Source organism: Rhodnius prolixus, unplaced genomic scaffold (assembly GCF_049639745.1).
Source record: "Rhodnius prolixus isolate KJV_2025 unplaced genomic scaffold, Rpr scaffold_2, whole genome shotgun sequence".
In the NCBI taxonomy this organism is placed as follows: Eukaryota; Metazoa; Arthropoda; class Insecta; order Hemiptera; family Reduviidae; genus Rhodnius; species Rhodnius prolixus.
The window spans coordinates 15572556-15587537 of record NW_027411592.1 but is presented as its reverse complement, the minus strand read 5'-3'; the positions used below and the strand labels follow the sequence as shown (position 1 = coordinate 15587537).

General features: G+C 32.3%; 1 protein-coding gene across 2 annotated transcripts in view; it reads right to left on the bottom strand.

The window, feature by feature from the left end:
• The window catches only part of LOC141449118 (uncharacterized), a 25442-nt gene extending 10460 nt beyond the window's left edge, over positions 1-14982 (bottom strand). The window contains exons 1-2 of one of the 2 annotated variants that reach the window (XM_074118212.1): positions 14732-14982; positions 6011-6188 (exon numbers count right to left, since the gene is read on the bottom strand). In XM_074118212.1, the coding sequence (XP_073974313.1) occupies positions 6011-6188; positions 14732-14905 (352 nt within the window). In that variant the 5' untranslated portion in view covers positions 14906-14982. The remainder of the gene's footprint in view (positions 1-6010; positions 6189-14731) is intronic. The other variant, XM_074118211.1, reaches the window with a different exon arrangement.

The following is a 14982-nucleotide window of genomic DNA, read 5'->3' as shown; positions in this document are numbered from 1 at the left end:
GAGATAAAGAAACGTCTCTATCAGATTGCACCCCAGTCGCTAGTTTACGTTATGAAGTTCATAACACTTGGATACCAGGGAAGACAATTAGCAAAAGCGACTGAAGGAAACCTTTAAATTGTTCTTGTTTTTTCCGATAATTTGTTTAACGTAATGTTTTGGTAGCAGATGTAGTTGTTATCTTTTTCTTTCTTTTTTTTTTTTTTTAATATCTTCTGTCTTGTTATTACTTTATTATCTTTATACAGCAGGTGGTTCCTATTCACTTTACTTTAGCTTACATCTAAATAAAAGAAGCCTGCAGCTTAAAAAATAATACCAAAATATCAGTTGTAATAATCTTTAACATAAGGAGGTTTGTCTGTGCACAGGATACAAGGGAAAAAGCTATTTGTTGAATCTTCGGTGACAATTTTTTTTTTTTTTTTTAAGGCATTTTACAAATGTGTAACTTTTCATACTTCGTTGCCTTTCTTCTAAGACCTTTATTTAATTTTATACTAAAGAAGAAAATCCTTTTGTAAAAAATAAAGTCACTAATCAGAAAAATCCTAGTAACATGAAATAAATTTTTGTTAATTATATTAACTTGTGTTTAATAGAACCTTAATAAATGACGCACACAAAGAGTACATAATAAACATACAGTATGTATTTCACTATGGAGAATACAACAGAGGATTGGCGCGGGATCAACATGATATATGTCGTATGGCTTACCATTCTGATAATATATTATCCCACCTAACTAATGAATTTTCTCAACGACTATGTTATGTAGAAATTTAGAGCATAGCAAGAAACATGAGCTGCTCACTACATTTATATCTGATGTAAAAGTATGCCAACAATATTCTGCAAAACCTAGAGGAGGTGACGTGCTTATAACAATCAGTGCTATAGGTCTGTATGTCATTAAAACGAAGCTGATCAGTTCGAATAAAAAGGCTTATTGCCATGGTGCTTCTTTCATTGACCATTCGCAAAGACATGAAATTATTAAATTTATTCTCAAATCAGCCAGCTATTGTCCCTTTATCAAAGAAAAAACATGAAGATCAGAACGATTTTTCTAGATCTGGTATCGTCTTTAGACATCTGATTGACGAGACCATGGAATCTCTAAAGCTGTAGTAATACTGGTGGATTTGTATCATTCTACTTTAAACACACATACTAAATTTTAGGAGTCTTATTTGTCTCAGAATAATCACTCACAATTTCTTAAACATTTTCAACACGCTGATTGTGTTGGAATGTATTTGTTTCTTCTATAAATTCCTGGAATCTCCTGCTCATTTAAGCTGACATAAATAGCAATGTAAGCTATTGACATTTTCGTACCTTGACGAAGATCAGTTAGCTATAGATTCCCAATATGGTTAAGTTCAGAAACAATAAAACTTATTCGCTGATAAAAGGTGCTACGCAGAAAACTGGAAACTTCTAATGTAGCGTACAAGTTTATAGCAAAGTAAAGGATATTATAGTGATTGGCAATTTTGCAGGCTGATACGATATACCTTGATTTGTGCAAGGCATTTGATGTATTCCTCCAAGACTTTCTGCACAAGAAGCGCAGTTGGGGACACGGTTACTTCTTGTACATTGTGATTATTTGTGACTACAGTTTATCTTTTCTGTGTTTTATTTTTAATTACTCAATTTATCTGTATGTATGTCTTCATCTGAATTGGCTTTTTTGCCATTTGTTGAAGTAAATAAATTAAATTTTAAAAAGATATCTTTTCCACTTTTTCTTGGCACTTCGTTCCATATATGACCTCGATCGCACCAATAACTTCGGCCTGCAACGATTCGCCTCCATCTCACCTTATCCATATTTTAGCGTCCTCCTCACAACCAATTCGTCTGGGTCTTCTTCCGACCAGAGGTACTTAGACGAAAGTACAAAAAATGAAAGATAGAGTATGAAGAAGCAGATCATTGTTTTGTTATTAAATGGTTAAGTTATCAACTGTAATATCTTGAATAATTTTTTGGTTATTGAAGAGCTTCAAAATGGGAAAAAAACTCCTTTTTTACCAAAGTTTGGGTAAATTTTTTACTCAAGTTTTTCAAAAGTTACATTTTCTGTAAAAAAATCAGTCACGAAAATTTTAAACAAACGCAGAAAAAAGAAGAAAAAACTTACATTTCTCTTAGAGAAATGTCCAATACTTTTACCATAAAATTGTACTTTCTCATACTATTGTTATGGTATCATATGATACTCGTATCACTAAAATATCTATTTACGAGATTTATGTTGTATTCTTCGAATGTAGTGATGAAAATGTTTTTCTATCGACGCATTATCCTACTACATAATATATTCCTACAATACATCTGTTTTCCTTTACAAAAAATTCCTTCTTGTTCGCACGCAAACACTTATTTTAAGTGTTTAGCTTAGGTAAGCAAATCGATCTGACTGATTGAAATCGCTTTAAACTAATCCTCTTGCTTTAAGGAGATAGTTGCAGACTAAAGTTTCAGCAATTTTATTGTTATGGGTCACAAAATGGCCCAAAGTCAAATTAAAATTTGATCACATTTTTAAAATTTTCAAGAACAATTTATAAATATGATTGAATCTAAAATATTCTTTCCGTAGGAGAAGAGGACAGACAAATTTTATGCTCTTGAGACAAATATTTTTACCCAGGATGTTTCAAACGCTCCTTTAATGCTGAAAAAGAAACTCATTGAATAAGGGAATAGTTTCGAGATAATGATTAATGTATTACTACTACCAAACCAATGCTGGGTAATTTTTACCCGACTTTGTCATATTTAGCCCATATTATTATGGTTACTATTGTCAGTGGGCAGAGAAGCCCTATGCCCTTCTTAAGCCTTTCTGGGCCCGTATTATCTACCATAAAGAAATACTGCAATAATTTTTGTCAAACGAGACGCTTAGATGAAGCGCCACACACATATATGTAGTCACCAAAGAGCCCCTTGGCCCACAATAAAACTAACCTTCGATTATGTGCTAGCCGATTTAACAGAACTAGATTAGGCTTTGGCTCTGTTTAGAGAGTCCGGAGCATTATTGGCTCATAAAGCCCGCTGAAAGAACTTGCGGAACCAATACCATCAATCACAAGACTTCCTTCCGCCATGAAACAAGTACACCACTCTTCATGCCTCACACGGCGGCGATCCAGTGAGTGGTACTGGCAAGTTGAACCTCACAAAAGAAACGGAAGGAAGAAAGAAATATTTCCCTCGCTCTTTCTATGGAGCACCCGACTACACTTGTAAGCCTGAATTGTAGCTAAGCAATAGTCTCCAAGTAGCCCTAAGACCACTCTCTGCGTTTCCCACCCACAAAACCATAGCACAAGGGTTACCGTATCCGTGATAGTGTACGCTCTGGATTAGGCTCAGATGATCGCAGCAGTGAAAATGCTTTCGGAAACTTAGAGAAGATATTCTTTAAGTGAGGCATAAACTACTTATTTTTAAGAATAAAAATCAATAAATAGGATATGGAATATTTTCTTTCTGTAATCTGTTCGACTGAAACAGCTAGTTCCTCCTTCTCATTATAGGAAGTCAATTAAATTTATTTAATATTGGGTGCTGTATTTTAATTTTTAATTATTGAGTCGGAAAAAAAAGTTAAGAAATACTCCTTAATAGCTATTTCCCCAAAAAATATGTTTTAAAATAAAAGGTCTTTTTAAAAAAATGTTCTGGGAGCAAAAATCTGTAGAAGCACAAATTTAAAATCAAGATTAAATGTGTTTTTTCAGCATTTACTAAAGTACTAGTGTACTTCAACTGCACTTAATTTGTTTTGTGCATCAACTTCTAGGTTGGCATTTAGTTTTCATATATTATTTGCATATGTTATTTCATTTGTGCGTCTTAATATTTTTTTAAAGAATGATTATTATTAAGAAGAATAATATTTTGAATTGTTACATTTCTTTCTGTAAAATAAATAAGTTAAAATTTTTTGAAAGTTAGAATTGCAAACAATTAACCATTGCATTATATGAATGGATTATGAACCAGCAGAATCTCTATACATTCCCCGCATTACACTATTATGCAGTTTATTAGTAGAATTTGCTACATGAACAACTGCGTAGTCATTATCACCTCATATTCACAATGTGGATGTATCTAATGTACATTATCAATGATTAGCTGGGCAATAGAAACTGATTTTAACACGTCGGAATTACCGCATTAAACTTAAATTATTTGAATATTTTCTTTAATTCTAACTGCTAATTATTTATATATTTTTCTTATTACAGTTGGGAAACCGTACTTTCCACTAATATGAAACTTAAGAAGGAAACATACCCACACCCCTCCTAGAATTTCATTCAAAGAATTTCATAGAAACAAAATTAACTGAAAAGTTACAATCTTTTTTATACCTAACTAGCATGACATTAAGAGAAACTCATAAAATATCGCGAAAATTAGAGAAAATCTCTAAAACCTACCATTTAACTAATTAATCTGATTAATCTTTAATCCGAGTGTGAAGTTTTCTTTAAACTCCGATTTTAGCCAGTACTTATTTAAATAACACTTGACACAATGACCAAAATGACAATTTAAATTAGAAGCAGGCGTTCCTATGATTCCCGGATGTGTTCGTAATCAAATTTTGCAAAAAAAAAAAAAAAAAGAAAAAAGAAAGAATGATTTAGAAAACAATATAAATACAATGAATCAAAGTTTAAAGGAAATATAATTCCAGTCGCAAATAATCGCACTTATTTGTAGAGCTGGTTGCAAACAATGAGGCGGTAAAGGGACTTTAAATGACTGATGATGGTGCAAACCAGTTTAGGTCATTAGTATTATAGTTTCCAACACGAAGTAAAGTATTACACTTACTCGACTAAGTTCAATCTTACCTACAATTATTTATGTTGAGTTTTACAAATATTAGAATTTTATGCTCAAATTTTTACTAGTATTTATAAAGCAAAACAAGGTATATGATTTATAAACCTAAAAAAATTAAATAAGGTTTGCAAATTGAGTACTTTTATGAAAACATCATTCACAATCTTTTTTTTCTAGTGTTAATTAATCCATGAAAAAAATAACTTTCAGTTCCTAGTTTGATTTTTTTTTTGTAAAGGCGGCAAAATTTAATTTCTTAATCAAATAGAAGTTATTTATAATTTCTTCATCAGCAATTTGCATTGGATCGATAGAGCTTTTATTTTTTTAATTTAATTTTTTTTTTCAGTATTCTAATGGACTTTTTTTTATTTTTAAAAGGACACATTTTTATCAACTTTTTGCTAAAAATCTAAAATGCTCAAGTAACATTAATTTTTCTAAGACTTCAAATAATAGGAAATAAACAATTATGCGTTAGATAAGGATATAATAACTGTTTAATAATATGTTGCTTATTTAAATGATATACAAAATTTAGTCAACATGCACATTAACTAATATAAATTAGAAATTATAACAAAATATCTATTAAAAATTTCTAAACATTTATTATTGCCGCAGATTTATATTGTTGGGTCACCGTTGGCCTCACTCAGAACGAGGCCTAATTAAGGCTCCTAATTCCTCATTTTCCGCTATAAAAGCTGGAAAACTCAATCGACATTCTCTTACACCTGTACTCAAAGCAGTTAGATTTTTTAATACTTTGAAGTTTTACTAAATGTATCCCTTATTAATTTAGATATCTAAGGCTATACTCTCAAGAGTCACAAAAATCTCTCTGATTTAAGCTCTGTGGCCAAACTTCAGCTCTACATTGGCCAGTTTTCTTCCGTCAAACACAACTTATTATCAGGCTTTTTCAGCCTATAATCAATATTCTCAATCATTTACATAGTTCTTTCTTTTTTATATTGGGAATTGCTTAAAAATGTTCATTTCAATTGAGTCAACTTCGCCTCTTTTCTCTAATAATAAACTGCCGAGAGTATACACAGCTAAATTCTAGAAAAATAAACTTGATTCAACAAAGCAGAAAAAAAATATGAAATGTACATACCCGCAAGTGCTGGACACAAGGTCCATATACCGCCATGCATTGGTAACAGAAATAAACCAGCAACTTCTTTACCTAATTCTCCTATTTCTGTGCGTTTTCTAAGAGATATTTTACTTACTCTTCCTTCCATATGCCACTCTATAGAAGTATGATGGCCATAAGGTTTAAATATACTGTCCTGTAAAAAATGGAAAAATAAATCAATCAATACATTTACATTTGTAATTACATTAATAGAATAAACGGATGATAATTTATTAATTTAATAGCTATTAAACTAATGAAATAAAAATTATATCAAAATATTATATGGAAAATTGAAATATTATTCTAATTCAATTAATTCCAATCTAGTTTATATCCTCTCTATTGAAGATCTTTCGATTCTCATCAATCCTCCCACAGGAGCCTCACAAAAATCGTATGCGCAGCTTTTTGAAACTGGTATTGAATTGAAGTTACGGACACCCACTAAGTCAGATGTTTCGAATCCAAAAAATAAAAGTGAATTAAAACCAGTAGTGGTGCCTTTATCTTCTGCTGGTTCTATGATAATTTTTTACTTTGGAAACAACCCAGTAAAGCACTTGTTTTGATTTGGAAAGAGAGATCCTGGATGAGCGAATAGGCAGTACAGGCCAATTATTGGCCAAAATGTAGAAAAACCACATCTCCTCCAATGGGTTAAGTATTAAGACTTTTTCCGTGAAATAAGAGGAATCTTAAAAACTTAATTATTAACATTACCCTAACGGTACCACAGACGCACACTCTTGTAATGAATAAGACATTATGAAGAAACTAAGGAAACTTTGGGACGTCATATCCGTAAACAACTTTGATTAAAAAGTAGACTCATGGAAAAAAAACAATCAATGTCTTATTGGGATTGAACACAATGTAACCTACACAACTTATTATCAGACTTTTTCAGCCTATAATCAATATTCTCAATCATTTACATAGTTCTTTCTTTTTTATGTTGGGAATTGCTTAAAAATGTTCATTTCAGACAAAGGAATGCTTTTAATACGTCATTAACAGGTCTCCCTTGAAAAATTCTAGTTTTAGCGAGTAATGTGCCTTTTCAAATACAAAAATTCTCCTGATAAGTAATGTAGTAGAATAAATGAAAATGGTCTTTTTATAACCAAATGGTAAATAAGTCTAGTCGTTTTGGTAGAACATACTTTTCTCTATTCTCTCACAAATGAGAAAAGTGTTGCGATCGTATTTTCTATTTTAAGTAGCAGTTGTGCCTTATCCATTGCAGTTTCGGATTTCCTTGGAGGTGAGGCAAGTGTTGTAACTTTTTGCTTCGTCGACCATATCATAGTCAGAATTCTACCTGCCACATTTCCTGGGAATCCATATTACCTAATTGGAATATACATTTCATCCTTATCTTCTCTAATAGTTATAACTTACGTCAAACTTTGTCTGGCTACTGTCATCGGTTCCTTCAAACTTAGTATTTCAGTAGTTCATTTAATCGTCCTTAATATTGGGTATATTATAGAACCATCATTACACAAAAACTAAAGTGGCACATTTAGAGGTATGCTTAACTACAATCTTTTCCGCAAAAGATTTATTTTCGAGCAAAATTTTTAATAAAATTTAGTAATACACACATATGCAATACGTATGCTAAGTTTAAATGTTAGAATGTTTTCAAGAAAACTATGTACAATATAATGTAAAATATTTACAATAAAGATACAATTCAAACAGGTCTATTTTGTCCAAAACCAGGTTCCTAAACGAAATATTATAAACTTGAACTTTGAACGACTTTCAGTTTTTTAATTATGATCTCAGCCAGCCAGACATGTCTACCAATTTTTTAAAAAACCATGTCTTGCAAAGAGAACATCAAACTGAGTATTGCCGGTAAAAACTCAACATCTAAAATCTGCACGACTACAATCTTCTTCTTGCTAGGAGAAAGAGAATGAAAAAGTATATTTGTTCATTTGTGCTTCTCTGCGACCCTCGTACTGGATCGTCTAAAATATAACTGCTCGAATAAAATGAGAATCTTCTCATATCCAATATTTAATACTCATATCCACAGCTAAACTTCCACAAGTGCAACATACTGACAGAAAGATGTCCGAGGAAATTATAATAACATTCCTAAATGACTTGAAATAAGAAACATGTTTTAGGAAATTCCATTTTCAGGAAAGATAGAAATACCCGTTCCATTAGCAGTAAGAGACAGTTAAATCCCACTCTTTTCAAGCATCATTTATCGATTAAATACCAGCAAGGTGAGCGCAACTTTAGCACACGGTTATCTGCCTTAACAGCTGTCATTAATTCGTTAATTAATCTGTTTATTGTGTAACAAATTACTTTAGAACGATTGTCTGTTTATAGATTTATTTGGACTAAACAGGTGGTTGGTTGCAGAAGAATCAAGAGAGTTGTGAAATAATTACATTATGAGCAGGAAATATTGTTTCATCATAATTGGCGAAAATATTGTAAAACTAATTATTTGTATAAGAAATTCTTTTCTTTATTTATAAAGAGGTTCACGCCTCATTGATTACTTTTAACTTTTTAATGAGAATACAATCAGAATTAACGTCAAATTCGTAATTGTAGTATTTATACAGGATGAACAAAATAACGATAATAAATGTAGTTTGTTCTACTTTTATCGTTTTTTATTATTTATCTTATACATCTGAGCTAGATAAAAAAGATGTGGTGAAATTAAATTAAATTTTTTAAACTTACATCTGAAATTGAACGAGCATTTACGAGGGTCGTTTGAAAAGTCCGTGCAAAGTCAGAGAGATAGCACTACTGGCGCGTATCGAGGTTATGTTTAGTTAGCAGCATCTCTTGGAAGAATACCCACTAAGTTTCAGCCAGATCGGTCTATTTCTTTGTGTTTGGCATTCGTTTGAATCGAGGAAGTCGAGTGATTTTCAAAAAATGGACGAAAAAGAATTTCGTGTGTTGATTAAACACTACTTTATGAAAGGCAAAACGCCTCAGGAGACTAAAGAGAAGCTTGATAAACATTATGGTGACTCTGCACCTTCGATTAGAACGGTTTATAAGTGGTTTCAAAATTTTCGGTGTGGCCATATGGGCTCAAGTGACGCTGAACGTTCTGGACGCCCTGTTGAGGTTACTACTCCAGAAATCATTGATAAAATCCATGATATGGTGATGGATGACAGAAGAGTGAAGGTGCGTGAGATTGCTAGTGCTGTGGGCATCTCGAATGAACGGGTACATAATATTTTGCATCAACATTTGGACATGACAAAGCTATCCGCAAGATGGGTGCCGCGATTGCTCACGCTTGACCAAAAACGAAATCGTGTGAAGTGTTGCAAGGACGGTTTGCAGCTGTTCCAGAAGAATCCGCAGGACTTTAAGCGTCGTTTCGTCACTGTGGATGAAACATGGATACATCACTACACTCCTGAGGCCAAAGAACAATCTAAACAATGGGTTACCAAGGGGGAATCTGCGCCAAAAAAGGCGAAGACTGTTCCTTCGGCCGGAAAGATTATGGCGACTGTCTTTTGGGATCCGCAAGGAATAATCCTCATCGATTATCTGGAAAAGAGTAAAACTATTACAGGTGCATATTATTCATCGTTATTGGACCGTTTGAAAACCGAGCTGCAAGAAAAACGCCCACGATTGGCCCACAAAAAAGTCCTTTTCCATCACGACAACGCACCAGCTCACACCTCAGCAGTTGTGGTCGCAAAATTAATGGAAATAGGGTTCCAACTCGTTTCACATCCCCCCTATTCTCCAGACTTGGCTCCCTCGGACTACTATTTGTTCCCCAATATGAAGAAATGGCTAACGGGAAAAAGATTTTATTCAAACGAGGAGGTGATTGCAGAAACGAATGGCTATTTTTCAGACTTGGACAAATCCTATTATTCGGAAGGGATCAACAAACTAGAGCAGCGTTGGACGAAGTGTATAAGCCTAAAAGGAGACTATGTTGAAAAATAAAAAAGGTTTACCCCAAAAAATTAAGTAGTTTTTATTTTTGCACGGACTTTTCAAATGACCCTCGTATTATTTTTGTAAATTCATGATAAATCAGGACCCCTGTTTGTATAAGAGACTTTCTCCTGTGAAAATAAGTAAGCACACGAACACAAGCATATTCGCAAATTAACCTTGGCTCAAGTTACTAACTACATAACTAAAGAAATGTAAGAGTATTTGTGACTAATAGCTATTGAATTTGCGAATTATTATTATGCTGAAAACTCTAGAGAGCTCACACAGTGAATTTTATCGTGGCACGAGTATTAATGGTGTAATCACTATTGTAGTTTGTCGCCTACATGATACCAGCAGCTTTTGAAAGTCATGAAATTAGTTGCTATTTTCACACCGACTTATAAAAATGCAGAATCCATCATACTGATGTATTTTATGTAATCCTATTTGATACTATTTAATGTTATTGCGTTATTTATTGTTAACATAAGTGGTTGTCTCGTTACATGCTTTTATAATTCTGTTAAATGTTATAAGGCACACACCTACATATATACATTCCTCAGTTACTATAATTTAATATTATAAAATAAGTATAATCAGCTTTAAAAAGTAATTTTTTCTAAGCCAATTTTAGTTTACATTTAATACTTGACCAATATTAAATCAGAACCTAATAATTATAGGCATTAAAGTTGATAATGGAATCTTTTCGATTAAATTAAGTTTTAGTTTTGACTTTTTTTTTTATGCTAAATTAAACCTTTAATCAATTAAAGAATTTGCATGCATAAAACGTCACTTTACTGCTTTCCTACCTGAAAGAACTTTGACTCTGTAAGACATGGGTCGCTGCGCTAGTTAGGTACTTTTTTAATGGTTCAAGGGAGTCCATTTATGCAGGATTCGCCATTACCGCAAAAACTTCTCAGTTTTTAAACTTTTATACAATATAGTTATTTACATAACCCCTCCTTCCAAAATTTATCTAATTTTAACTGAAGTAATAAAGTCTGATGAGGAAGTAATTCTCCAATTGCAAATATCTAAAAAAGAGTCCATTTAAACTTCACATTTTTTACTAATTTTGTATATAGTGGTCTTTGTATCATATATTTTTCCTTAGAATAAAACGATATCCTTGATGTAGTTTCCGTTCAAGTTCTCTGACAAAAGTACAAAACATGGTAACAGATATTCGAAATAGAAAAAGCTGTTCATTGTGAACATTGAAAAAGCTAACAAACAAGAATTAGTACTCTCATGCAATTGATTTTCTTCGATAGTGTTTATAAAATAAAGATTTCTGTAGGGAATACTCCATAAAATCACGTATAAAAATCTAAAATGTACTCACTTGTATTGCGGAGATATTTTTGTATCAAGCTGATTATTTATTCAGTAACACTAACGTAAATAAGCAAAGTTGATTCTCATTTACCGAGTACATAATACTGAATAACGTACAATACAATTATAAATAAATGAGTGAAAAAATGTTTTGTGTATCCCAGCCTTCTGAACTTTATATTTTTTCTTACTCATAGTAAGAAAAGGAAGTTTGAACACGCTGTATCCCCTTATTTCAACTATACATCGTTAATAAAAATTTTAAATAAAAGGGTTCAAGATGAAATTCCTGAGATGCGCCAGAATTTGTAAGCAACTTGGAAGATATCCCTGTAGTTTAATAATGAATCAAGAGTGATCACGTTTAGATTCCTGTATAAACCAAAACACTAAGACATTTATTACTAAATTTAGGACGGCATTACATTCTATCAAGTTCTTAATTCTAAAAACTTTTGTTTTTAGAGAAATCTGTTTGTAGTAGTTGTTGGTAGGTTTACCTCAATGTGGGTAAAATGTTGGTGCCGATTCTGTATAATCTTAGCAAGAATTCAATTTGTTTCTGAAAGTGAAATTTGAAGAGAACTGATAAGTTAGAACTTTTTAGTTCTAGAATTCATTTGAATATTTGTTAAGCTTTTGTTAGAAAATTTTCTTTTCATAAATATTGGATCAAAAGAGGGGTTCTGAGAAGAAGCGTTCCGTTCAACCGTTACTTCTGTTATTTTCATTGTGTTAAATTGATAATTGAAATTAAATGGGAGTATAGTTTAGCACAAAACTTACTTTTATATGACAGTAAACAAATTACCAAAAAGAACATGCGATACATAGGCAATTTTTACACATTTCTTAGATGCAATTACGACCAAAACTAGAAACTTCGCTCATTTTCAATTCTTGTTTTAAGATTCTATTAACCGTTGAGAAGTTTTCTTACGAAAACAACAAAACTGTATCTTAAAAAGGTTGCCCACGCCAAACGCTTATCCAGTGATTAATTAGGAACCTTGTTGAAGGTACTTTGCATTAAGTTTGAAGGAAAATTTAATCATCATCCTAACAATATAATGGCACCAGCATCCATCATCGGCATAAGTTTGTAAGTAAAATGCCGATGAATTCTGCCTGATCAACAGAGCATCCGTGACGACACATCACAAGCCTCGACCAGAGACAGCTCCCTTAGGGCAGCCAGTATAAACACGCATGGAGACCTGAATAACTCTACTCCTCACAAATTAAGTTAGTTGTCAACTGACAACTAGTATCAATTGTTTTATCAATAGGAAAGAATAAGTAATTTTTAACAACTAGATTCAATTATTAACTTCAATTAACAAGCAAATTCTTTCTATATCAGAAGTTTTTTGGTCAAAATCAAAGTGCCTGGCACTACCTGTATTTTATTTTATCTTTTCGTGTACAGAAAACTTTCTACCCCCCCCCCCAAGCAACGACCTAACTTTCTGTAAAGTTTAAAGTTGAATTCCATCGCCTGGCGAAGTTAATAAAGTTTCCTTTTCATGTTCCACTTAGTATCATTGTTAGCTATGTACCATTGAAAAATTTTCTTGGGAGTTAGAGTTTTAATTGAACAAATCTGAATAAATGTCTTGTTTTTTTTACCTTGATATGTTGATACTCGCAATATCGTAATGCATTACATAAATGTTATGTGTGTTCAGCAGAACATCTAGATGTGTACATTCAATATTAAATGTGTCCAGTTGATCATTGTTAGTATTGATAATCCATGTACAAAATTAGTACCACAGTGCATGTATTATTTGTGTATTGCGTTTTAAGAACAGTATTTCGAACTATGTAGTTCTGAACCTAAATGCAAGACTCTTAGATCACCTTATTTACAGCATTTGCTTAAAACTAATTATTTACAAGTAAATACAATTGTGTTGGTTCTTGAGGCGATACAAGTTTTAATACCTACATGATTGTAATCAAATACTTAGTTAATGCTTGATTAAAAAGAAAACTGAAATGATCACGTGTGATTCTTACATGATTGTCCAGATTGTCACGTCTATTTCCTTTAAACTCTAACTTCAAATAAACATTCTTACTATGATTGTGTAGTTCCTTTTGACGTACATTAAACTGATATGACATTTTAGAGGGAACCCTTCTCTGGGAACTATTAAAATAAAAATTACTGATTCCCAGGTGAGTAATTAGCATACTAAATCTCAAAAAAGTAAAAAAAATCCGTGGAGGAAAGTGACAAAAGATTTTAGATAGCTTGGTTACAATCAAGCTAACATTCTGAACCATTAACTAAAGTTTAACGTTCCTACGATTTTCAATATTTTAGACATTCTGTTCTCTCTCAACACACAAACACACAATGCCATAAGATAGATCGTTTCTGGAATGAGACGAACCCTAAAATGGTTATTGAAGTGGATTTTCAATTTCCAAAGAGCGACTAAATCGCTATACTTTCCTGCCGACTTTTATTGAGTCAGTAAGTAAATTATAAATATTATTCTACCTCTGATGATGGATGGGTTGTCAGGGATACAATATGTGTGCTAAGACGGATAAAATTAAAGATGTTATTTATAACACTGTGGGTCTAACCACATTTTCAACATTTACTTTGAACTATGTATAAAATAGTGTTTTACTTCTTCCATTTGTTTTTATCAACATCCATGAATATTGACTTCAAAATGGGTTTGGAAAGCTGTCACATCAGGAGAATCTCTATTTCATCAATTCATTACAATAGTCGCAAATTCACAAAAAAGAAAAGAAAGCTAAGTATTTTGCAAAATGAATGAAGAGTATTTTAGAATTCTGGCCTCTAATCACACGGGTTTCTCGAGCGAGTCAATAATCTATTTCAAGAAATGTTTCAAATTTCAATAAATTAATTTTTAATAAATAAACATCCACATCAAATGGCACACGCAAAGGCAGCTTCTAATTACTCCAGAACAATTCTACATTTCCCGAATCTTAGGATTTTCTGCAGTAATCTGAAGCGGTTTATCGTTTCTCTCCGAAACTTTACCAATATTATTAATTGTAATTGATTGCAGGCTTGGTTTAAATAAAAGTTTATTTCTTTGGAAGGAACTGTGTTGACTCATTGAAAAATAAACTCTGTACCAAATTCTTGAATAAAAGTTATTTTTTATTTATTGAACTATGTAAAGAAATATGTTATTTAAATAAGGGCGGAAATATAATGAATATTAGCTTAACTTGTTTTTGTAATAAATGAAGTTTAATATAAATAATAGAGTATAGTCCCAACTAGATGGGATAAGATAATTGGTAAAGTTTCAGTAATTTAATGACGGCACGCTACGTAAGATGCGTACTAAATTTTCTACTTAGGCCTACCTCTGTAATATTTCCTTGTGCAGTAAGCTGTACTACTTGATCTCTATCCCAGTCAATATGTTCCCAATGGTCAGTCATTATTGATGTACAAAGTAAAGAAGAAGTGAGTACTGTAATAAGGACGGTCACTAGTAACAGAACGGCTCTAGGTTCTAAACATCTTCCCGCCTCCATCACCTGGGATCACTTCTACACTACTGGGGGCGGAAGTATGCCGCCAAACCTTATATCTCCACCAATTCAGTTCTGCC